This window comes from Festucalex cinctus, chromosome 10 (genome assembly GCF_051991245.1).
Source record: "Festucalex cinctus isolate MCC-2025b chromosome 10, RoL_Fcin_1.0, whole genome shotgun sequence".
NCBI lineage: Eukaryota > Metazoa > Chordata > Actinopteri > Syngnathiformes > Syngnathidae > Festucalex > Festucalex cinctus.
In genome coordinates this window covers 16,091,770-16,117,796 of record NC_135420.1, presented here as the reverse complement: position 1 = coordinate 16,117,796, position 26,027 = coordinate 16,091,770, and the positions used below count along the sequence as shown (strand labels likewise).

The following is a 26,027-nucleotide window of genomic DNA, read 5'->3' as shown; positions in this document are numbered from 1 at the left end:
AAGCGTACAAGGACTAAGTTGCTTGTTTACTTAATTTCATTTAGCAAAACGTCAATGGATGCACTTTGAAATGAGTCAAGAGCTAAGTATGACTCAGAGTGTGTGAGGCAGACAAATATTGTATTATTTGAAGAAGAAAAAAAAGCTCAGTATATAGTGACAATTGTTTATAATGAACTAATTTAAAAGATGTGAGTGAATCAAATTGGACCAAATCGAATCGCACTTCAAAACATTGCGATACGTATCAAATCGTCTTTTATTGGAGAGGTATATCTTGGAAAGATTTACAGTACTGACAAATATTTTTTCGAGCTGAGTCATATCCATTTGGAATGGAAAATCCCACTGATTGGAACAGAATTGAACCGTTTTTGAAGCATTTCACACATCAAAAATTGTTTTGAATCGTCTTTTGTGGGAGAGATGCACACCACTAGTTATAATTGTCCTCCCCTTGAGCAGCTTTTGAGGTTTGCTGTCCGCATTCAGTCTGAGTTCTGCCATCTTGAATATTACATACTTGATTAGATGATGCATCGTCTTCAAACTAGCAACTGATTACATTAAAGATGCTGTGGGATAAAATCGGCTTCTGTCTCTCAAGCACCTGAAGTAGCTCCATTTGTCAATGCTTTCAACTCAACTCAACTCAACTCAAGTTTATTTATATAGCGCTTTCAAACAGCCTGAACTGTCACAAAGCGCTTTACAGAAAGACAAAAAAACAAACATAACATAACATAAAGCCTAATATCAATAGTGCACATAGAATGTACAGTAGATTGATTGATTGTAAGCCTTTCTTTATGTACAAAAAGATCTTGGGCACCAACTGTGAAGGTTTGTTCCATGAAGTGTAGCCTGGGCCGGATCTATCCTATTATGCAAAACCGGTTTCCTCCCACAGTTTAAATATGTGCCAGTGAAGTGGATTTAGGTGTGATCCTTTGTCAGCCTGTCACACTATGTGATGGACTGAAGAAGCAGTGAATAATGCTGAGCAGGAGTAAGCAAGCGAAGAAAATCAATGCGGAATTTTAATTACAAGCTCTTATATATGCAAATCCACATGTGGATCTCTCACATACAGCTTTTTTTTAAGTAGCTGAAGAAATTTCAAGTTTCATTTCACGAGTACGTGAGGTCCATTAAGACAAAATAAAACAGAATAGACTTTAAAAATCATGGAGTGCAGTGATTGTTTTTGGTGAGTTTGTCCCCATATTATATATCAGGCTATATATTCTGGTCATGGAGAATCACACATTAGCATTAGACTGACAGGACTGTAATGGCTTCTTCCTCAGAGCTTGTACCAACCCTCCATTGACATTATATTGTTTTTGTGTAATCCAGCTAACTAACAAATCAGTCATTAAGGATGTTATTATGGAAGGACGGACGGACAGACGTATGGATGGATGGATGGATGGATGGATGGATGGATTGGCTTCATCTTAACTGTGGCCATAAAAAAAAAAAAAAAAAGAGACGGATGGATGGATGGACAGACGGACGGACGGATAGTCAATAGCCAGGAAAGGACAGGCAACAATTTGTGAAAATGAGTGACATTCTGTCAGCATGTTGGGACATTGCTTGTGGTGTCGCCCAGAGCTCAGTGCTCGGACCTCAACTTTTTGTTTTATACATCTATGAAATATGTGAACTTTCTAATTTACTGCAAAGTCTTTTGCTTATGAAGAGTGTCGAAAAGGACATAAGTGTATGTGGTGTATTGATTGGTGTGTACAACTATATTGGAAGTTGTATCTTGTCCGGGGGGACAACAATACTCCTCAATTCTGAGAATGTCCATGAGCATGTCTACCTTAGCTCAAACTAATTTCTTCAAGAGAAGCTTCCCATCAGCCTCCCCTCCATTCCCCTCAATCCACTCTACATGATACTCACCCTCACAAATGTTGTCCTCTTGTCAGCACTTTCCTCCAAGATGCCGGTTCAGTGATCATGCGGATGCTGTATTAGTGTGAGAACAGACAATATAATTATGATTATGAAACTAACAGTATGTGATCATGTCAAGACTTGTAATGCTGTCAGACAAAAGAGCTGTCATATTTCTCTATAGGCCTCAGTATTGTTTAGTTCATTTCTAGGTAAGCAGGAGAGGAAAAGCAGAAAAGCAATTCCCAAACTGTGCTCCAATGAGGAAGCACAGTATGAGTCCTGGGGGAAAAAATAAAAAATAAAAAATATTCATTCATCTTTGAAATGTGTCATAAAACACAAAATTTCCTCCATGTACAGCATTTTGTATGCAGCAGTGGTCGTTTTAAAGTGCTGTGTAAATTGAGTTGAGTTAAATTGTTTGTCAAACCATCCGATCTACAGCCAGGTTTTCAATAAACAAAACGCACACATATACAGAACCTTGCCCAACCGACTCATAATACAAGCAGGAACAAATCTACGTAAAAGGCGCTTTGCTGGGCTTAATTTACTAGATTTTATCTACCATATTTTCCATTTGAATTCCACAAAATAAAAACGGAAATAAGGATCTTATAGAAACCCTATTTTTTGTACGTTAATATCCTTATTTAAAACTAATAAACACAGCAACATTACCATATCATAAACTCAATGGACACATGTCCATTGTTCGAATTGAAGGCACCCTCAGAACATCCTTCCAAGCAGCATAAGAATCCAAGAAACATTCTGTTGTATAAATAAAACCTCACAGTCTGAGCAATTGTCTCACCAGTCTCATTAGTTTAAGCTCAAGGGTGTCAAAACATTTTGAAAGACCTGCTTTGTAATGAATGCCTTTGTGTTTCTTTTTGATGCTAAAATCACTTCAGGCAGCCTCCCTCCTTGAGTGCATCTCCCCCATATTTGTAATTGTGCTTGTCATCTAAATAGCACAAGTCACGGGCGACAAGCATCCGCTCTGATTACGCCCAGATTTCAGTCAACAAACCCTCTCAGCTGGTTATCATGAAACAGCAGCACGCCAATTATCTCGTCATCTTTCGGCAGCTTTGAGCTCTCCGTACACGAAGGGAAACAGTCAGCGAGGGGGCTCGGGAATTTGACTGAGATTCTACAAATGTGACTTTTAATAGTTACCACCCACTGAATGGAAAAATTAGCGGCAATCAGAAGAAACCGTTACGAGACGTTAACAGTAGGATTTTGCTATGAAGAAAACTGTAAAAGAGAATAAAAACTACCATAGTGTGATTTTTATTTCTTCTTTCTGTCAGATATTGGCACTTATTATTAAACTCCAGTGTTGCAAAAAATTTGCAGTAAATTTGAAACACAAAGACAGGAAAAGAAATCACACTCTGGTGCTGCCGGCCTTCTATCCCGAGGTCATAAAATGCATCATAAAAGTCAATTAAGTAGAAAGATGCTGCTCATTATCGGCCTGACATATATCTGGATTGTTTCAGAATAACAACGCCATATTGTTAGCTGCTGAATCACCAACATTTTATTTCACACCAATATAAAGTCTGACATCTGAAAGCTAATCTTTCACATGGATATTACCAAGAAAGAAAGGGGATTTATTGGGTGATGGATGTAAATTACCACATTCATTTTTGTTCTTTTTTTTTTTTTTTAATAAAAGGTTTGCTCTATTGACATTAAAATGTATTCATTAAAATTAGATACATTACTGTAACTGATTATGGCAGGAAAATTTGTAATGGCCAAATTATTTGCACAGTTATTAATGTAAGTACTAGCATGTGGTTTCCAACAGTGGCTAGTGTGCTTATTATAATATTTCTTTTCCATGTTTATGTTGCATATTATACAGAGTTGTCATGTCAATTATAGTGTTGTTGTTTTTTCAAGCAGTACCATAGTCTGTGACTAACTGAGTTCCTCTTTCTGCTGGCTGGCTGTTCAGGGGCTCAGTGCCATTTGCCAGCTGGCAGGTGTTTTTACATTGACCTCTGATATTAGACAGTTTTCGTTAAAAAAAAGTTTAGTGTATATATATATATATATATATATAGACACAGACACCCACCTACACACACACACCTACACAGAGAGAGAGAGAGAGAGAGAGAGAGAGAGAGAGAGAGAGAGATGAGGACTTTTTATTATAAACCCATTAAAAGAAATAGAAAACATTTGGCAGTTAATATGTGTCATGGGAAAATATGAATTTGTTTTTGCTTTTTCCCATCTGGGCATCACATTCTCACTGAAGCCAGGTTGAAAATCATAAAACAGCCAAACAAATCTCGATTTACACAGCATGAAAGCTCCAATAAAAAGTGCTGTTTTGGCAGTTCTGTCGTCAACATTGGACCTACTGGACCTCAGTGAGCCAAGCGAGCAGAGAAACAACAAAGACAGGAAGAGTCCCCGTTTGTCCCGCAGTGACAAGCAGAACAGCCCGCACAGGAAAAAGACCGCTGAGACGGAGCTGATCCAGGTGGAGGTGGAACAGAGCATGCGGACACCAGAGAAGGCGTCACTGGACTCCGGTATGGACTCTGTGCAAACATTATGTAGAAACAGCCAAACACGTTCAGAGAAACGAAGTGTTGACTGGGAACTAATTAGGCAGTAAGTTAAACAGCAGTGAAGTGAATAATTCATGGCAGCAAGTATATCCCTGATGTTATTTCAAGAAAAAAAAAAAGTATGCCTGAACTGCCAGTAGATGTTATTTTAGAGAACTCCCACTACTAATTGTATAATTTTTTTTTGCACTTTGTTTGACCCATCAGACCATTAGAACAGAGAAAACAGTCCAAAATTGCATTTAACCGGCTGTATTTTAACTTTACTTATGGCGCCTTTTATGCTAATTCAATGTTTGTATTTTATTAATTCTTTTCTTTGTGTGCAGCCATTATTGGTTCACCACTGGATAAATGGGAAGAATTGAACCCCAACCCTGAGAGAAACGGTAACAGGAAGTGGAAATTGGAAAGACGGCGTTCATCAAAAAACTCTTCGAATGAATTTCTATGGTAAGGACACTGTACTATAAGTCCCAGCAGGATATACTGTTTGGTCCAGAATCATGTGGACAATGACAGAGTTTATAATGTATTTGAAAGATGTGAGCATACCACATCATGTTTTAATGTGTAGGCAGGGTTATGTTGTAGGCTCATAGGGCTATACATCAAACAGCTCCTTGGTGTTTCTTGATAAACACGTAATTTAAGTCAGAGTCTGTGCCCTTTTCCTGTGGTGTCACTCAAGGGTCAGTTTTAGGACTCATCCTATTTGTGCTCCACATGTCTACTCTCAGAGATGTCACCAGCAAGCCATACCACATATTTTTTTCCTTTCTGATAGTATAGCATGATTACTTGAGTGCAAAAAAATGGTTTGGATGGCTCAAAATTTATTTCATTTCAAAGTGGTGACAGGTGAGGTATTAATTCTTTCCTCTGACAGATTGGCTCCTGAAATTGCTGTCGTTTAGGGTCATTTAAAAAAAAAAAAAAAGAAAGAAAATGTGCACCTTGGTTTAAAACTTTTCCAGCCCAAAAAATATTTCTAAACTTTGATGCATGTTTTCGCTTCTGGGCTACAAATGATGTTTTTGTTCATGTTCTTATTTTCATCTCTTTACTATTGCAGTCTTGCTCTTCAGCTGTCTCAACAAAATTTACAGTCTCCAATTTGGCTTTTGACGACAGCTCATAGGGTTACCCACATAACTCACACTCTGTTGTCCTTGCATTGGCTTCCTGTTCATTTTAAGAATTAGTACAAATTTGCAATAGTCTCATTATTGTGGTCATGCATGTGATTCCATACCTCTACTTGGTGGATCTGGTGTTGTTGTTGTTTTTTGTTTTTTTTTGTCAGATAACTGTCTTTTAATTACTGTCCCTCACATAATACCTAAATGCACTTCAATTTGAGCAAAAAGTTCTATATAATATATATAGGCCCATTTATTTACATCACTTGCACATTAACACACAACCCTTAACTTTAAAAGCAATATTTTTTCACAGCCAATACTGGAAATGGAATATTCTTTAATGCCTAAGTCAATGGCCTGATTTCAAACTTTTCCATTAGTGAGGACAAAAGTGAAGGCACCAAGACCCACAAACAAACAGTAAATGAGGGTGCCTCCTGTGAAGGCCTGACAAAGCATGCCCAGTAAAGAATTTCCTGAAATACTGAAAAAGGAGTATGCCAAATACTTACCTAGCTGTATATTTGTGTTGCTATTTATATTAGGCATTTATGTTTGAAGTCATAACAGCATATGGTATTTTGTACAGATTTATTACAGACCAATAGTTTATGGGGTATATGGCACGGAAGAGGCGGGACTGCTTTTTGCACAACAGTTTGTTTCCGGTTCGGTTTGCGACGTGTGGGCTGCGTCAAAAATACTTGTGCTTCCGACTTTGTGCCCCTGGGTTGCGCGTTCGCAACCGGGACCGGAAATAAACTGATGTGCAAAATTACGTCCCGCCTCTTCCGTGGCATATACCCCATTTTATATCAAACAAAAACTTGGATTGTAAGTACTCATTTCAGCCACTTCTGCACTATTTTAGGTCCATTGACTGTAAAACCCAATTAGAGCCATTGAATAAGAACTGCGTGGAAGCAAACACCAAAGTGGAGCCAGAGTCTGCTCTAGCATCTCAAGTAAGTGTGATTAAGAATGGCAGTAATCATCTTTATGGTTGACGCTCTCTGTATTTGAAGTCAACATCCGTTAAAAATGATACAGCTCGGAATTGTAGACTACTAACAAACATTTATACCGTGGAAAAAACTACTGCTGCATGTTAACCCTTCAAGTTTGTGTGTGGTTGTTTCGCCGTCATTTTTCCTAACACCTACAATTCTTCCATTTCAGCTCAACAGGCAGTATATTAGTGGAAGACATGTAAGCCTCCCTATGCATCCTTTCATTTCATACGGAAAGACAAACATTTGCACCGCGAAAACAGCATCGCACCATGTTATGAAATTTGACTTCCAAAATGAGCGGCTTGATTTGAAGCTGAGAGGTGCTTTTTGGAGAAATCCAGATTGTCCTTGGCGGTGCTACATGGTCCAAATGTGAAGCGCTTTCTTTGCTGGGTGGATGTCTGTGCAGGTCTGCGTAAGGGCCTTATTTCTGATGCCATTATTAGATTAATAGTCTATGAATTATTGATCTTACCCCGAGCCCATTAGTGTTAATCTAGCATACGTCACCTTTTCAGCACCTCTATTAATAATTGATTTGGTATTAAAGATAGACGTCCAAGATGGACGGAAGTTATTCACAAACAAGCTCTCCAAATTTATTTTTTCACGAGTTGAACAGTTCAGAGACAGGAGGAGTCTCCTGCTATTTGGTAGGTATCTGAAATACACATACAAGCTGCATGCAAAAACAGAAGATGTGTTTTGTTTAACAAAATCAGTCTCTGGAAAAATCTAACCCCATAATAATCAAGTGTTTCGAGGAGGGATGAAGAGTCATTTTATTCATAAATGATCTCCCCTCCAGATGGACTTGAATGTTTTTTGTCAGCTCTAAAATACATATTGAGGTATTTGCTAAAATTCAGAATACGATTCAAGTACTGCATTATATAAACAGTCCTTAAAATAACAACGGCAAAGCTTATCAGTATTTTTTCTCAAATGCTAAACATGGATAAGCAGCAAGCTAGTACATATAATATACATAAAGACAACAGAAGACAATACAGCTAGATAATCAATGACACGTGTGTTGTATTGAATATCATTCTATTCTGTTTCATTTTCTGATTTCTACACCGCTAATCCTCATTAGGGTGACCTAGAGCGTATGGCAACTTAATTAATGAGGGTGAGAGGCAGGGTACACCCTGAACTGGTTGACAGCCAACCACAGAGCACACAGACCAGGAGTGTCAAACTCATTATAGTCCACGGTAATAAACCAATTCTTGCAAAATCTCAATATTTTTATTTATTACACATGACAATTTGAAATTTTGGTAGAGATTTGAGCAAGGATCATTGAAGTGCTTTGCTTTTGTGGGCCATATGAAATGGTGTGTTGGGCCAGATCTGGCCCCCAGGCCCTAACTTTGACACCTGTGACACAGACAATCATTCAAACTCACATTTTATAAACAATATAGAGTCTTCGATTAACTTTGCAACCAGGGAGAGGAAAGCCGGAGACAAACCAGGCAAGCACTTGGAGAGCATGCAAACCCAACACTGGAAGGTCAAAGCTGAGATTGGAACCTGAGAACAGTGAGGCATATGTGCTCACCACTAGTGCACCGTGATGCCCTCTGTTCTTGTTAGAAAGTGACAGTGAATCATTTTGAGGATGAAATAAATTTATTCCTTTTTGGAAAGTAAGTGAAAAATATAGCTGTCACTGTTTTGACAGTCGTAATACCTGATTCATATCTTTAAATTTTTGCATCCGTTTAATTATGTGCAAAGCTGATTACAAAAATTATAAGTAAGGAATGTGCTAAGCCTAATTAATGTAAAATATGTTCATCAATTCTTGGGGTGAATTTACCTTGACTAATTTGTCATACACAGGATTCATTTAATGTTTTTTCTAAAAAGAAGCATAAAAGGGAAAAGTCGTATTATAGTCAACTGTCATCCATCCATCAATGCTGAGATTACGCAACCCATTGCATGGACACCACTAACTAACTCTGAATAGATTTGATGACCTAATATAATATTCAGTCAATATAGTCATTGCAATAAATCACACTTCTTAATGTGAACTCGTTTAATTAACCTACGCTGGACCGATGTATAGATTTAAATACACGTTTGCTGAGCTGGTCTGTTTTAAATTTAACTACAGGATGGTTGAAGTTACACCTGCGCGGCCGTCAGCGTATTTCAGGGTGTAGGATTGCATGTGCAGGTGCACAAGAGTGGCTGGAGGGGAGGGGTTGAACCCGAGAGAGGTTGGCTGAGTATAGCATGGCGTCGAGATGAGGGTTGGGACGAGCTGCTGACACGAGTGATTGAGCTAAAGCATGTCAGGGGCTTTGTTGAGGAGGAGATATTCACTCGTCCCTGAGAAAGCAGAGAAGGCTGACCCCTGCACACTCTCCCCTGCCTGTCTCCCTCTGGCTGATTGCGTGTGCGCGCGTGTGTGTGCGTCATGGGTTATATGTGGATGATTAATAGGCTGTTTTTGCATAGACGTATTTACTGTACTATGAATCGTTTTGTTTGTGTGGGTGCATGTGTGTGTAACAGGCTCGTCTAACCAAGGATCAACGGTGGGGCAGCGCCCTCCTGTCCAGACATCAGTCTCTAGAAGAGGAATTTGAGCGCGCCAAGGCTGCTGTGGAGGTAGGCGCATTGTTGCTTGGCCTTGGGGGAGGTAGAGTGGGTACTTCTACTTGGTGGAGTATTTACTGTAGCTGTGTTGTTGCCATTTGGTTACATGACATTTACCACTTGTAAAAATCTACAACGTCAGCATTTGCAAGTAAAATCAACGACCAAAACATTCACAAAATTCACTACTATGAGTACTATGAAATGGCGCTGATGTTTGGAAACGCGGAAGTTGGAACTTGTGGCATCTACCCCATTGGCCAGAGGCTTGCAGGAGTTGCCATTATGAATAGCTAAGGTGTTAATCTACTAATTAGAAGATGTTTTCTTCATAAATGGTCAAATAAAAGGGCTATTGTAAAAATATTTTTGGCCAAATTGTTACAGAGAGCAGGTTTAAAAATACAAACTAAAAGATGGTAAATGGTACGGTACTTCATTTACATTTCCACCTTACAAGGTCCTCAAAGAGCTTCAAGATGTCAACAGAATATCTTTCTAAGATGCAGTTGGGGAGCACTCTGAGAGAAATCAGACCACCACCAATATCAAACGAAACATTTGTTTGGTTCTGAAAAAGATGTAGAACAAATCGGCAGATTTCATGATTGTTCACAGCAGGAAAGCAAAATAGGAGACCACATTTCTGACATCACGCAGCACTTTGTGAATCTCTCCCTGAAGTCCTGTGGAGCTTATTTCCCATTAAATTGAGATCCCTTTTCCTCCTTTGTCGAATCATCCCCATGTTGCTCAGCCCCCGCTGTGACACTTGACAACCTAATGAAGCCACGTCAGATCCACACACTGAAGTTCAAGATGCGTTTGACCCAGATAAAAAAAAAAAAAATCACAATCTTCATCTTGCTAACAATGACAGTAAATAGGTCAGTCCTTAACCAACTAGACTAATCAGATATCACGCGGACCAATTTACAGTAATTAGTGATGGATTTGACTCGATTAATCATTCATCCATGTTCTATTTCACTTGTCTTCATTAGGATCACAGGTGAGCTGCAACCTATAGGAGTTAACTTTGGTGACACCCTGGACTAGTTGCCAGTCAATAGCAAGGCACATTTAGACATCCTCATTAGAGATCGACCGATAATCGGTCGGGCCGATAATCGGGGCCGATATTTGACATATTGGTACATATCGGTATCGGTCTGTTTTATTAATCTGACGGCCGATATGAGCGATCCATTTAAAACTCCGTCTTTTCGCTTCGAATGCAGCCCAGAGCGTCTCTGTCTGTTATGGATAGAGGTGTGCAAAATTTCCGATTCTTAGATTATTCACGATTCGGCCGTGGAACAATCGAGAACGATTCACAAACGTCCAAATTCCGATTATATAAATATGCCAAGGGAAGCGAAACTAAAGTGACCCGAGCGAAAAGTACGCGGAACTGAAACGCAGTAGCGCGCGCGGTCTTTGGGACGCTTTTTGGGACGGACCGAGATTACACATCCACAACTCACGCCTCGAGATTCAAAACAACAACAAGCATGGCTGACCTGACCAACCCACCTCTTCGCGGGATCAGACCTGCTCCGAAAGGCAAACAACTTGAGGCGGAAGTATCAGCTAGCTGGCTGCAGTGCGTCGGTTAGCGTTCTACAGGGCGCCGCGCAGTGATACGAACGAACGAACAGAAAAGTAGTGGCTGGCGGTAATGGCGTCTGACTTTATTCAGAAGAGTATTGTGGTGGAAATGTATCACGCTTTTGAAAACAAAAAGTTTTTAGAAGAAAAACGCTTTATTTCCGAGACCCCAGCCAGCTTGGTGGACTATTTTCCTCTCGTCCAACGCCGGTCAGTGCTGATCGCACACACGGGAGGTGAGGATCAAATTGAGATTCATGTTAAAAAAGCCGAACGATCCTATTAATGTTTACACGTTCATGTTTACACAAGTTAAAAAGCAGAAAAGCACTTGAGGGTTTTTTGTTTTTTTTGTACCTCTGAGAAACTTTAATGTTTACATGTTCATCTTTACACAACTTAAAAAGCAGGAAAGCACTTTTTTTTTTTTTTTAGGCATTTGTATTGAAGTAGTAGTTCACATTGTCTTTCATTTATACCTCAGTGCACTTTTGAGTGGATAAAAATAATATATTTTTGCTCAATGCTATGTTTTATTCTGTTGAAGACTGAATATACTTAAAAGCTGTTGTTACAGAATGAGGACTTGAGTATTTGATTTACTGTTTTGAACTGTTAACTTGATACTGAAATAGTAGTTTATTTAGGCCTGAGAGGACTTTTGTACTATTTTTGTAACTAATGTACGAAACATTAAAAGCACCAAAATACATTGTTTTTTTTCTGCTGCCTGGGGGGGAAATCAATAATCGTTTTATAATCGAATCGTAGCCTCTGAATCGTAATCGCAATCGAATCGTGAGGTGCCCCAAGATTCCCACCTCTAGTTATGGAGTCCAACTCCAGCAATGTAACGCCCATAACAGCATTTGATTGGTTAGCCGTGCAAGAGCCAGAACCAATCAGTAGTGTATGCCTGTATCACAGTAGCCGGTCACACACGCACCCACGTACACAACGCGACAGACACATGCTTCGAAGGTAAGTTAAAAGAGAAGAGACTCCGCCGATCGTTTCACCATGATAAGCTATACACATTGAATTATGTTGTGTATTAAATGCACTATATGAATGGAGCTGCATTGCCTTGCATTGAATCCCCGCTAGCTAACAGTGGTGTGTTCAGCTTAGCATGTAGGCTAACACCCAGTAGCTAATTCGCTACTTGAACTACTCGGGGAGGGAATCACACACATTTTCACTTAATTAAGTAAATAATGTTTGTTAGAAAGGTTCCAAATATTAACAGTTGTCATTATTATATTGTCTAGTTCCATGTTAAGAGTAGAGTAACGTCATTATATTTACCTCTCGTGACGCACACATTGCATTCTGGGTCACGTCCATTACTTGTTGCATAGCGGTTATTATGCAGTGAGATGCCACAATGACACTAAATAGCGTTTAGTTACTTTATATTGTGTTTATTTGTCGCACTGGTTTGCCATTGTGTGCCTTAAGCTTCGACGTCGATTTGATTGACAGCTCGTTGTGCACCTCGTTAAAGTCCGCTCCGTAACAAATTAAGTGTCTCAAACACCGTTTAACTACACGAACGTGTCCTCTTCCGTATGTTTGGCATTAGTAGAGAAGTGCACTAAAGTATAGTGTGCTTATTTGCTCGTTTTGTCTCTCTTTTCACGTCATGTCTGCCGTCATTTGGGACATTATCCTCTCAATGGATGCCACTAATATGTAACATCTACGGCCGTAGTCGGCTGCAATTAATGTTCAGTGATGTAATTTCGTTACGTGCATCATACTTTGAATAATGAGCTCATGTTTGGTGTGTTGTATAACTTTCTCGTGTGTTAGTAACTATTCATGTGGACAGCTAAGATAGTGCTTGTTAATGTGAATTAGCAATGTTGCAGCCCAGTTATTACTTAGACAAGTACTGTGCCATTAAGTGATACAGTACAGTACAGTAGTGAGAGAATAGTGTGCCCATATACACACACGTGTCTATAAGTGTAAAACACATTAAACAGCAGAAACTGGCAGCGGTCCACCGCAACAATGTCTGTTTAACCAAGTTATTCTTACTATTATTATAACCAAGTTATTTTACTCAACCCTTTTTCTGCGTTGATTGGGGCATCCTAAGTGGCAGTAAACTACATGATGAAGTGTCTTTTGACAGTTCTCTTGTAGAGAGGAGTAGCATGATATTGCTGTTCTCGATTTAAGATCCTCAGCTTATCAAAACTGTCTATATGGTAACAATAACAATAATCATAATAAGGTCTACAAGAACTGTATGGTGTTCAGGGATGAATAGTTTTTCTCATGGAATTTTTTTATTTATTTTTGCTGTAGTAATAAGTAATGCCACAGCTGATGCACATTTTGAATGACAGGGTTCCTCCTATTACTTCAAAATATAAAAATATAACATTTATAGAATAAAACTACAAGTATCCCAAATGCTATAAAAGGTAATGTCACATTGGCCCCCACATTTAACTCCCCCCACCACCAACGTCTTATTGCAGATAGAAGGATGTAAAATGAAAAGTGTAGTGTGAGAATCCATTGTAAAGAACGGTTAGGGTTTGCATTATTCAAAAATTTGGTGCCAACATTTTAACTTTTACTGCAAATGAATATCGGCTTCAAATATCGGTTATCTGCCTCCTTGACTACCGATAATCGGAATCGGTATCGGCCCTGAAAAAAGCATATCGGTCGATCTCTAATCCTCATATTCACACCTAACGTGCATTTTGCGGGCATGTGGGAGGAAGCCAGAATCTCCGCAGTAAGAACCTGTAAACTTCACACAGGAAGGCCGGGATGGAGAGTCAAACCCACAGCTCAGAATCATGAGGCAGATGTGCTAACCACTGCCCTATGAATGACTCCATCCATTCATCCATCCAGTTACGCTTCTTGCACTTTTAGGCCTGAGACATTGCATTTTGGCTTTTGCCATGTCGAATACAAGGCCATGTAGTCTCATACAAATCCTTTTCAGGATTTTTGTAATTCCCTCTCCAAATAAAAGCCTCTTTTTCGTCAATGAACCCTGCGCTATGGAGTTACTTGACATGTACCAGACTACACGCTGTTGTATACTGTGCTGATGAATAATAGAGCAGGGACAGGAAAGATGGTCAGAAAGTGAGAGGAGCAGTGGAAGAGTGGCACACTCGCCCACTTGGGGGATCCCGTCCTAAAATTAGCACTGATGTCACAGGTTGTGTAACTGGTAAGCCACAAAATATTTGTCTTCGGATCAGCTGCAGGGCAGGTTAGGAAAGAGATTTAGAGAGCGAGAGACGTGAGCGTCTGAGCATGGATGATCGATTGGTAACAGTAGCCCCAGGCTCGAAATGAGCTCAGGCTTCCACTGTGGACGAATCTTCGTGCTGGTGGTCAGCCATTTGGGTGTCAGGTTTCATCAATATCCACAATCAGATCATTTCAGTTGCTGCAGGGCCAAGTACCATGACGCCTGGTCAATATGAAAATGGGGGGGGACAGGATTTGGTCCTCACCGTTTGCGTTTGTCCACAAGCACTGAGTAAAGATGTAGACTGCTACGTTAGCTTGTTATGCTAGCAGCGACTAGCTAAGTGCAGTACACATACTGATTTTTAATATCAAAAATACTTGTTAAAATTTGAGATAACTCACTAATAAGGAAAAGAACAGCAAATGTTTGCTTACTGGTGAATGACATGAGACATGTACAATCACAACATAACAGTTGCTTCTCAAGTTATGTCAGGAAACAGTGCAAGCTTCTGGTCGCTTCCTAATTGAGTCTCATTCAATTTCACGTCACAACTCGAACTTGGTGTTGACCACACACACAAGAAGAGGCCATCATAAATATTGAATAGCTGACACCAGAGACAGCTGATTATCAGAGCTTTGTTGATTTTGATCGAAATAGGAGGAAATCGGCCAGATTGTACTACCCTGCCATACACTTGTCACATGATCAAAAAGTAGTTTGTTTGCGGGTTATGCTAAGTACTACTATACTATACTAATATCTTTTTTCCACTGCTGTTCAGTCTTTGGATGCATTTTTGCGTAATTTCCAGCTAAGTGCTAACCATTCACCGAATAAATACACTTTTATTTTTTTTATTTTTTTTTTTAACATGAATTTGGTTGCAGCATGAATAATTTGGGGCTAAACTGCTTGTCCAACCTCTTTTGACTACAAGGAGGATGCCAATTCAGCAGGCAGGCTTTCTTTCATTTGATTTGATGAAGCAGACAAAGTATAAGGAAAGCAGAACCCTCAGAGGGAGCCGAAGCTTCCAAATTTCATCCATTTCACAAAATTGCCACTGATGACAGTAAATGTAGCTTTTTATGGCTTTACAGATAAGAACAGAAGGGTGAAATGAGGAATGGAGAAACAGCTTTAAATTAATATAAGATGGCTGTGTGATGAAACATTTTCTTGGCGGGTTAGTGACTCTTCATGCTACATTAGGACAGTTTCAATTACTCTGGGCATATGGTATTGTTATGCTTCACTGGGATAATGTAGAATAAATTGTGACTTGTTTTGGCTGTGATACATATGAAATTGGCTCCTGAGTGGAGGTAAAGCATAGACTAAGTTGGCATTTCCTTGATAAAACAACAGCAGGATGTGCACTCTATTATTACCTATTATCTCCTGTGACATCAACCCGATGCGATCTTGTTTTTATCAGATGCTGAGTTGTTTGCCTGATTATGTTCTCAATCCACATATAAATGGGGACTACAAATAAAAAACGGACTTGCCCTCTTAACCGATCCCCTCCTTCAATTTGGACTAGAACTTAGTTTAATTTAACAGAACGTAAGTAAAGTTTTATGTTGAAATGACTGATGGCAGTTTAGTGGTTAGTTTTGTGCTACTGAAATGAATATTAGATCATTATCTCTGTGGATAGCTAAAAGTAATTCCACTGCACCACAAATTACAGACACCAAGATAGTTAAACCTGTCGGGAGAGATGGAGAGGATATATTTATTTTTTATTGCATGGATGGAATTTTTATTGCAGTAATTTGTGGACCGATTTATAATAATATTACCGGTATAGACCTATGTGCCTAATTGTGACTAGTAGTGTTTTTTAAAAATAAAATAGGAGAAACTTTAAAATTGAAAACAATCTATGATGGTAGTCACAATAAATATTGTGTAGTAAAAATTCAACATAATTATTTTTTTTAAAAAACAACCATCCACAAATCAACGGCCAGTTACTGTATAATAGTGCACAGTCTTTGAATTAAAATAAGTGCAGTGTGAAACACCAAGCCTCATTTGAATGTACTGTATTTTTTTTTGTATTTCTTTGCAATGTCTGCATCTTACTCCAATCTATGAATTCTAGCTATAAATCAAATTGAATATTGTCACGTCAATCAATCTTTGCTGACAAAGTGCCTGAGAGTAGTTGCTGCCCTAGTAACTCGCTCCTTTTTTTTTTCTTTTCTTTTTTTTGCCGACAGAACAGAAAACTGCATGTGCTGAACTCTGTGTTATCACAGACATTCACATCACGGGTAATTGCATTGTCTAGCAAAATACAACCGAGGCACTTTGTCCGATAAATGTGTGTTATTCCATTATCGGGTCTCCGGCTTTCTATTTTGGTCCGGCTGACCAAGGACTGGCAGCGCGGAGCTGTAGGGGGCTTGTTAGCGTTGAAAGGCCAGGCCAGCCCGGGACGCTGGGGGTGAGGTTTCTTGTGTCACTGATAAGTAATTAAACTTTTTCTGATGTAAGGCCAAGATGGATAACTCCCTTCATTCCTTAGTTTTCTCTAGAGGAATGCTTGTCTAGCTTATACAATAGAAGCGGACCAATGAAATCGGACTCTAGAAAAAACAGAATGTTGCGAGATCAATGAAATTAATGTGGCACTCAGCCACTCTCAAGACGTAAATGTAATCTTAATGAGCAAGTGGGGAAAAAGATTTTCTCCAGCTTGTAACTGTATGTATGTATGTAGAGTACAATTCAGATGTTTAAATGTTACAGTTTTCATTATTGCCTTCATTCATGTGCAAAAAGACGTGCAGATTTTCATATAGCACTAGGATTAGACCAGATTTTCATACATGTTCAAATAGGTTTTGGATAATGCTGGAATCATTTGAATTTATCATCTATCTGTGTCAGTTTTTTATTTTATTTTATTTTTTTACCTCATTGCAGGTCTGAGATCAAAATTATGAGTAATGCATCTTGCTCATATGTACAGTATGTTTCTTATTTTAGCAAGGATTTATACATGTACGACAAAGTGAGACAGAGTATACCCTATTCATATACTGTACTTCAAATGACTGCTTCGAAATTACCCTTGTGGTAAACATTTGTTTTAGTTTGCATAAGCTCTGTTGACGTTAGCATCATTTTCTGTGGTGTCAACATGCATTCATGGAGTAGCCCATTCATTCTTATTACATGCACCCTGCTGCTCATTCCCGAGTAACTTGGCCTACATGGGTTGTATATTACCTCGCCTTGTTCCACATAATTAAACTGACAACCCCAGTGTTATTTAATTGTTTTTTTTTAAATGTGAAAACACTGTCAAAATTTCACAAGGGCTGCAAAAAAGGATAAAAAGTGTACTGTGTAGCAAAGCATGTCACATTTTTTAAGACATTTGAGAACTGTTTCAATTTATAGAAAATAGAAATGTGTGATATCCGCATGGCGTCACTCCAATAATTTCATATTTGATGCGATTTGTGAAAGGGACCTCAGGAAGTGGCAACCATGAAAAATCACCTTGAAGCAATTTGGGCTTGGAGTGCCAATTACCTGCCATGGATGCTTGTCAGGAGCCACAATGGCCTCCGTGTCATTCGGCAGCCTCTGAAGAGACGAGATGAGAGGACCTATGACACAGACACACTTTTTCACCGCACATCTCGGCCGTGATCCCGTCTATATTGTCAGTAGAGGCACTTGCCGCGCACACTCGCAGACATTACAGAAAGGACTTTGGCCCCGTCTTTCAACTCGTGTGTTTCTAACAATGGACGAGCCCGCAAGTGAGACACAGACGGTTGTTGTGCTCTGATTGGCATCATTCATCCCAGCTTGGCCAAGAATCATGGACACTGTGATGAATGGATGAATTTTCACATAAAGTAGACACATGAAGGTGCTTTATGGAAGGAGCAAGTCAACAGCTATTACTGTACTATGACGTGAATGAAGACAAACACAACCTAGTGTCGATAAATCTAATTTTAGAATTAACTCATTCACTGCCTTTGACAAGTATACTTGTCAATTGTATTTTTTAGAGCGGTGCTAAATGGGGGCGAATCTGAGCATGCTCCACTGTAAATATCAAACTTGGAAACAACTTTACTGATGCCCAACCACCGGTAGATGACATCATTGCCCCATTTTATAGGAAATAAACACAGTTTCAGAGTCCATGGGAGAAATGGCTGTATTTAGGCAAACCTACATTTTTCTGCTGTCAATTATAAAAGAACGGGACGGGACAAAAAGTAGGGAGTCTATTCTGTTATTTGGTAGATTCGGTTTATATATAATTATTGAATGTAATATCACGTGAGTATTGGAAATGTAAAAATTTTCTATAATGACTGGCAGTGAATGAGTTAATAGTAAACAAGCACACTGAATGCATTATTGATGCTTGTCTTTTGAAATAAAAATGCCATTCTATTTTTTTTCCACTTTCATTCATACCTATGCACATAATGGCGTGCCGTACAGTATTGCGTTTACCTCTCATGCCAGACCCAATTATGTGACAAAAATGGCAAGAAAAGAGAAAGAAGCTATTTTCCAATGTTTACACTGAAGTTCATCAATATGAAACTGTACCTTCCAGGTGATGTTCATTTGTTTAATGCATATTTCATCTATTGCAACCTTTCAGTATGTGGTCAACAATGTGAAATGTCACATGAAATCATGCCAGAAGTGCACTAGTCATTCTTCCACCCCTGTTTCTCTCCATTGCGTGACTCCTCCCCCTTTGCTTCATCCCGTTCTCCCGTTCCTGCTCCTTTCTGGCTGTTGCCTGTAGTCGGATACAGAATTCTGGGATAAGATGCAGGCAGAGTGGGAGGAACTGGCTCGGCGAAACTGGCTGACGGAGAATGAGCAATCCCAGATTCCCTCCACGGTCTCTCCTCATGAGAAGGTCAATATTGTTTTTGATTTGCATTCACAACCGCATTCAATTCAAGTATATTTCAAATCAATAACAATAAGAAATACTATTAATTTTTTTGTTATTAGTCATACTGACAAATTAAACAAGCAACAAGAAACTTCCCCCAAGAGTTTTTAGTGTTATTTACTGAGTACACGACACTAAAATAATCATCAGAATATGTGCAAGCAATTAAGTGGGCAGTAAAGCGTGCACAATTCATAACAATAATATAAGCTTGTGCAAAGCGGGGTGGGGTGTCCTCCATGATTAAAAGGCTGCGACTAGTACACTTTTTTTTAAAGGCTTATATTCATAGAAAACATACTGCAAGTTCTCATCCCATCAATCAATGAAATCTAATTATATGTATGTGGGCTATTTTTTATTTTTTTTCAATAACAAACTCTACATGTAGTCCCAAATTGAAATGCCCGGCCCTGTTATAAAACATTAAATTGGGATCAGATGTTGCCATTGAAAGGACAGTGCCTTGATTGGAAGCTGAAATTACCACCTGCTGCTATTACTGTATATTAAAGTGAATGAATCATTGATACACAATACAAAGGATTCTTCGAAATTGCCTAAAAGTGGAATATTTTTACCAAAAAAGTTCAGGGAAAATAATCAACAAACCCAACAAGGCTGTGATTAATTTCACAAGTTGTGTTTTGTGTCTCACTGTGTATATAATTTAATTGTATTATATACAGCTACAGTAATAAACTTCTCTTTATACTTATGACTAGGGATGTTCAATAACACTTTTTTTTCTCCAGACCGATACCAGTTTGAGTGCTCAACTCTTGGGTAGTCACCAATACCGATAGTAAATAAAAGTACTAAAAGTAGTAATAGTATTGGTACAAAACAATGACAGATAATTTTAAAGAAAGACTCATATATCCCAATATGTTTTTCTTTAAAACGTCACCGCTTGATTGAGTTACTTTTATTTTCCTTTTCTTTTTTAAATTAAAACAACTTTCAAATCATCCAGTGACCTTATATCTTTAACTTGGTTTACAGAAATTGAAAGCACCAGTTGTCAAACAACTGCTTCTGTTTGAAGAGAAATACATAGGAATGTATTCATGTATAAATGTAGAAAAACATTATCTATGCATGCTGCAAAACTCAACTTTCCCCATCTTCTTTTCAAATCATTCCGTATAAATCCTTTTTGACCTGTGTGTGCTTTCTTCTTCCCACAACTCAACAAGCCTTGAAGCTTCAGACAGAAACAGACAGAAAATAATAAAAAAAATTAAAAAAAAACAGCTACAGAGCAGGGCTGCATAATTTGTAAACATCACCTCTTGCTGTCCTTTGGAATATTGTGCAGCCCTTCGCAGGGCAAGGAAATCATATTTGCTACATTAAACTGAAGTTAAATGGATGCTACATGCCTGACTCTGAGGCAGTAGAACCATGTGAATTTTTCCAATCAGTAATGAAAGATAAGGATAGTAAGGAAAAAATAAATAAATATGGAGCCAAAAAGCACATTATTTATGCATAGAAAACTATACACCTGAATGTTGAGGTGTTCGCCAATCCAGTTATTACGCTTAATGTTGAATAAAGATTTCATATAGCGACTAAGGATGTAACGCCATATAGTACTATTTACCGTATAGGCGAATGTTTGTCGGCAGAGCTCATCACACATGAGCTGACCTTCCTGTACCAGGAAGTCTTAAGAGAGCTGACTTGCGTGCCTCCTGATTGATCCCAGCGCAGAGCAAGTTCTTTCAAAGTCATCTTGCTCACAGGCGGCCGTAAACACACGAGGGTAATCACAGTTTGAAAATTCAAAGTTTAACATTTAAAGAGAACGGGAAAAAAACCCCAGGGAGCCCAGTCCAGGGTTTATGTGATGTGCTAACGATCGATTCCTTGCCGCAGGTTTGCATCCGAGGGGCACTGACGTCACCACTGAACTTGTTTTCTGTTGTTGTTTTTGCTGGCAGGGTTACTACTTCCACACGGATAATCCCTATAAGGACTTGCCTAATGCGTTTGAGGAGGGGCAGAAGAAGTCTCGAGAAGGAGACTTGCCAAATGCGGTGCTTATGCTGGAAGCAGCTGTTTTACAGGACCCTCACGATTCAGAGGTGAATGCATTAAAGTGCACGCACACATGCACAAGCTAGGTATGAACAATTTTGAGAAATCACTAAATTGCGATTCATTTTCATCAATATTGCGATTGTGATTTAATATGCAATATTTTTTTTTTTCAAGTTCTTCTTCCCATGTATTTTTTTAAATCAAACAAGCAATAAATTAATCTGGTTTGCAATAAACAATATCAGATTACATGAATGTTTTGGTGATATAAATTAGGCTTACGCTAAAATATAGGCAAATGAACCATGAATTAATATGAAAAGCAGCTAATTTATCTTCTTCAGGGATGGGCAACTGTGTGACCTTTTAACTTCCATCCATCCATCCATTTTCTTGACCGCTTATTCCTCACAAGGGTCGCGGGGGCTGCTGGCGCCTATCTCAGCTGGCTCTGGGCAGTAGGCGGGGGACACCCTGGACTGGTTGCCAACCAATCGCAGGACCTTTTAACTTTCAAAAGTAAAACAAATTGTATACTGTACACCCAAAATATTCTTCAAAAACGTTGACAAGCATTCAATATTAGTCACAAAAAACGTGGGGTAAATATATTTGTGCGTGTGTGTGTGTGTGTGTGTGTGGTGGGGATGAAAAAAAAATATATATTGAAAAATTAAAAATAAAATAAATAAGAAACTAATAATAAAAATAATAATAATAATCTGCAAGTATGCAAATTCACAGGTTCCGAACTGCAAAAATGCATCAACTCTAGTTGTAAATTGTAACATCACCATTCACCACTAGATGACAGTCATTCCCCATACTACTAGATGAGTAGACCGAATTTTTTTCGTGTGTGTGTGAATTTGGAAAGATATGCAGGACGAACATAGTACCTCAATAATATTAAAATTTTTAGTAAGTTGATTTTGTGGGGGGAAAAAAAGACACAAAATACATTTAATGTTGGTTTTCTCTTGAACAGTTTTGTGCCATCCTTGAATGTTTTTTTTTTTTAATGCAAGAGAGCCCTTCACGTTGAAAAAAAATATAAAATCACTAGTATCTGGTTATATTGTTGTTTGCTTCGAATCCTTTGTTGTTGGGTTAGGATAGTAGATTTTTTTTTTTTATGCATACATTGAGAAATGTATTATGAAAAAAGTTAATATTAAGAGTACATATTTTGCACATTTGCACATATTGCATCCATTTCTAAATCAGCGTTTTTGTCATACATAAATAAACAGATTACCCCCTCCACCAAAAAAGAGAGATTGCAAAGTTTTGAGGCTTGTAATTACCACGGTGTAATTCAATGACCAACATTAATCTGTTTTTTCCAATCCATCCATCCATCCATAACATAACCGCAACATAACTTGATATGCATTTTACAAAATGTGCTAACTCTGTGATTGCACAGGTCAACTTGACTGTGGTAAGTGCGAACAAAAATCTCCATCCTAGGAAACTCATGCTGAGAGAAACCATAGAGAAAGAATGCCTCAGTGCCCGCCAGCTGCGCGAGGCAGATTTTGTCCTCAGAGGACATGGGCTGAACGCTGATTGCCTCGAATTCCTTCCGCCTTCTTTAATTGTTTACTGTAACAAAAAGGCCCAACTTGCTCGTATTCTGAATGAGAATTTCCATTTGACCAGTGAGATGAATCTCCGCTCATTTCATTTTCTCCTCCTTTCCCTTCTTAGTCAGGAGTGACCTCTTTGCAGGTTGAAAGAGCAAAGCCTAAAGCCTTCGCATAAAGTGCTTTTGGTATCCCGGGAAAATACAGAAATGTGCCAATTTTTGCAGGGAAAGGATAATCCCTCTGTGTATGGAACTAATACGATTCCAAAATTCCACCTGGGGCGCTTAGTGGCTCGTTGCCTCACTCCGAAGACCTCTGAGAAATTATTTCTCCCCTTATTTAAGAGAGCGGGACAAAAAAAAAAAAAAAAAAAAAAAAAAAAGACATACGCAGAGATTAGCTTTAGCATTAACTGGTTTTAACATGAGGTTTTACAGAGACAAAACACAGAAGCGCTTTTATAATCTCATGTTATGGATTTAAAATTCTGCCCTCTAGTGCTTATTTGGGAAACTTGCTGTATTGCACATTGCACATATTTAATTTTGTACTTAATTAAAGTTGTCGGGGCAGCTTACCGACTAGTCGAATGAGGACCTTATAGAAAAGGGATGGATTGCATATGTACCACTTTTCTTAAGAAAACTAGCATCATTTAGTTCACTTACTTCAATCCTGTAATATAAAATAGAAGTGGTTCCAGCAATTTGTCGTCAAACATCGAGAGATAGAGCACTTTCCATTCAAATAATGACAAGAGGAGAGATTTATTGTAGCCAAAACCCTCCATCCCAAATCCCTATTGACTGTATATTGTATTGTGATGGAGATAGAATGAAAGCACTGATGTCCAACATAGTCTCCTTATTGCTTCTCTGCAGGCTTGGCAAGTGCTGGGGACCACCCAGGCCGAAAACGAGAATGAGCAGGCAGCAATTGTCTCCCTTCAGAGGTAAATAAATAAACAATGCATCTGATAACTCAAACGACATAAGGGGAAAAGCAGGCAGTGTAAAAGGGGCGTATATAAACTGTCAGTGTGGTTATGTTAATATCAACATCATCAATTCGCCTTGAAAGCATTTATTGGTGCAAACGTGGTTTTCGAATATTATTAAAGGAGTGAAAAAAAAAAGACGTTAGAATTAAATTAAAAAGGCCAAATGTTTTCAATTAAAGCAACGCATCCAAGAAATTACTTTGTTTTTCTCTGTTACGCAGCATATTGTGGTAATTGTAAATTATAAAAAGTGACCTCATCCACACAAGCCAACTATGACCGAGCCATGTAGACCACAGTTTTGTAAGCATAAATTAAAATTGCTCATATATTATTATTATTGTTATTACAGAAATCTATGGAAGTGTGTAACTCAGTGTCAAGAAAACATTTCTGACTGGCAAACACGTTTGAATGTATTCGCAAATAACATTTAAATACGTGCGTACATATTTATTTGCAAATACGTGTTTACAGTACTCCACATGGTTAGTTCCACACTTCTGTAATCAACAAGAGACCACAATTCAAACTACAAGTCTACACTGTAGACTTTTCCATGCAATTGAATGCACACAAAAAAAATAAATGATTGCTTTTCCAAGTAAAATGTGATTACTCGAGAGAACATTTTTGCACTTAATCTTGCAGACAGTTACCAGTCAAATATGAGGTGCTTGAGTCCACATTGTGTTGTTGTTATGTAACAACTGCCATCTGTGTGCACAATGTTTTGGTATGAAGTGAGATTAGATACTTTACCTGGCTTTGGTCCTGTTGTAGCCACACTGGCAACACTTTGGATGGTACGCGTCCTATAATTATTCTGTTTGTGTCTGTAAATAAAAAAAAAACAACAACATTTGCTCAGGACTTCAAAGCTGTTGCATTTGTTTCTGCATTTATTGTTATGAAGAAGAGGGATCATTTGTGTGCAGGGGATTTAAGTGTTCCGACTTTAACTTTATGTGACCCTCACCTCCAATACACAGGGGTGAAATAATTTACTTTGAGACTAACAGAGATTAAGCGTTTGGCACACGAGTTTATCTTGCTAAATCTTTATTTTTGGCCCCTCTCTTACTCTTTAAACTAATCCACCACGTTCATCCAAAACAACAACTACAACAACAACACTTTCTAAGCACGCTAATCCAAGGACATTAAATACAGAATTTTGTAATCCTGCACGCTAACACCTGCAACCTCCCCCGCTTGCCTCTTCATTCAGGTGTTTGGAGCTCCACCCCAACAACCTCCCGGCCCTCATGGCCTTGGCGGTGAGCCTGACCAACACGGGCATGCGTTACGACGCCTGCGAGGCTCTGCTCCGCTGGCTGCGACACAATCCCAAATACAAACACCTTCTGAAGGGTAAAAACCATCTTGTGGGATCCCCAAACTCCCAGCGCAGGATGTCCCATGCTCCCAACATCGGCAGGCATGAAAGGTATTCAACAAAATGGTGGCTACATGTTTTCCATCTGTATGCAACTTAAATAAAGATGACCAACACAACTGTTTTCATATCATATCATGTGTTCAACTCGGACATCTCATTAAGCGTGTCACAGCACTAAAGTTCAAGTGTCAAACTCCGAGGTCCGAGGGCCAGATGTGGCCGTCACATCATTTTATGTGGCCCACGAAAGCTAATCATGTGTCAATTTCAATGATCTTTGCTAAAATCTGTAAAAATAAAATAAAAAATAAAAAAATTAAAATTAAAATTGTCATGTGTAACAATAGCAAAAAATAAAATGGAGACTTTGCATGATTTTTTTTTTTTACAGTAACTTGAACAATTAAACAATTACCCTCGACTTCTGATTTCAAAAGTAGTGATTTAGCAATTTGTTGCATAATACATACATATATGTAATAATACAATGAGATGATTAAGCATTGTTTTCACTGTTGTAATGGCCCTTTGAGGGAAGTACTCATGACAAAATAACCCGCGACAAAAATTAGTTTGACACCCTTGCACTTAGGGCTGTGCAATTAATCAAAATCCAATTACAATTTCAATTATTACACTCCACAATTACAAAAGCAGCTTTTTTTTATTTTAAAATAACTAATTTAATAAATGTTGTTTCAATCCAAAATGAACTTGCATAATTATAACGTTTCAAAGAATTTGTCTTAATAATTTTTCCGACCAAAATAACCGTGATTAATATTTTCTTCATAATCGAGCAGCCCTACAGCACTACACCATGGGTGTCCAACCTGTACTGAAAATCGAATGATGCAAGAACC

At 38.6% G+C, this 26,027-nt stretch overlaps 2 protein-coding genes across 7 annotated transcripts in view; one reads left to right on the top strand and one right to left on the bottom strand.

Annotated features, from left to right (window-relative positions):
• The window catches only part of ccdc50a (coiled-coil domain containing 50a), a 136,988-nt gene that overhangs the window by 98,686 nt on the left and 12,275 nt on the right, over window positions 1–26,027 (bottom strand). For both annotated transcript variants that reach the window (XM_077533175.1, XM_077533177.1), the window contains exons 3-4: window positions 24,525–24,598; window positions 1,918–1,983 (exon numbers count right to left, since the gene is read on the bottom strand). The gene's annotated coding sequence lies outside the window, so the exon portion shown is untranslated. The remainder of the gene's footprint in view (window positions 1–1,917; window positions 1,984–24,524; window positions 24,599–26,027) is intronic.
• The window catches only part of pex5la (peroxisomal biogenesis factor 5-like a), a 79,890-nt gene that overhangs the window by 44,979 nt on the left and 8,884 nt on the right, over window positions 1–26,027 (top strand). For 4 of the 5 annotated variants that reach the window (XM_077533183.1, XM_077533179.1, XM_077533178.1 and 1 more), the window contains 9 exons: window positions 4,287–4,484; window positions 4,853–4,976; window positions 6,540–6,633; window positions 6,848–6,877; window positions 9,220–9,315; window positions 18,966–19,082; window positions 21,071–21,214; window positions 23,644–23,714; window positions 24,994–25,212. In XM_077533183.1, coding sequence (XP_077389309.1) covers window positions 4,287–4,484; window positions 4,853–4,976; window positions 6,540–6,633; window positions 6,848–6,877; window positions 9,220–9,315; window positions 18,966–19,082; window positions 21,071–21,214; window positions 23,644–23,714; window positions 24,994–25,212 — 1,093 coding nt within the window. The remainder of the gene's footprint in view (window positions 1–4,286; window positions 4,485–4,852; window positions 4,977–6,539; window positions 6,634–6,847; window positions 6,878–9,219; window positions 9,316–18,965; window positions 19,083–21,070; window positions 21,215–23,643; window positions 23,715–24,993; window positions 25,213–26,027) is intronic. The other variant, XM_077533180.1, reaches the window with a different exon arrangement.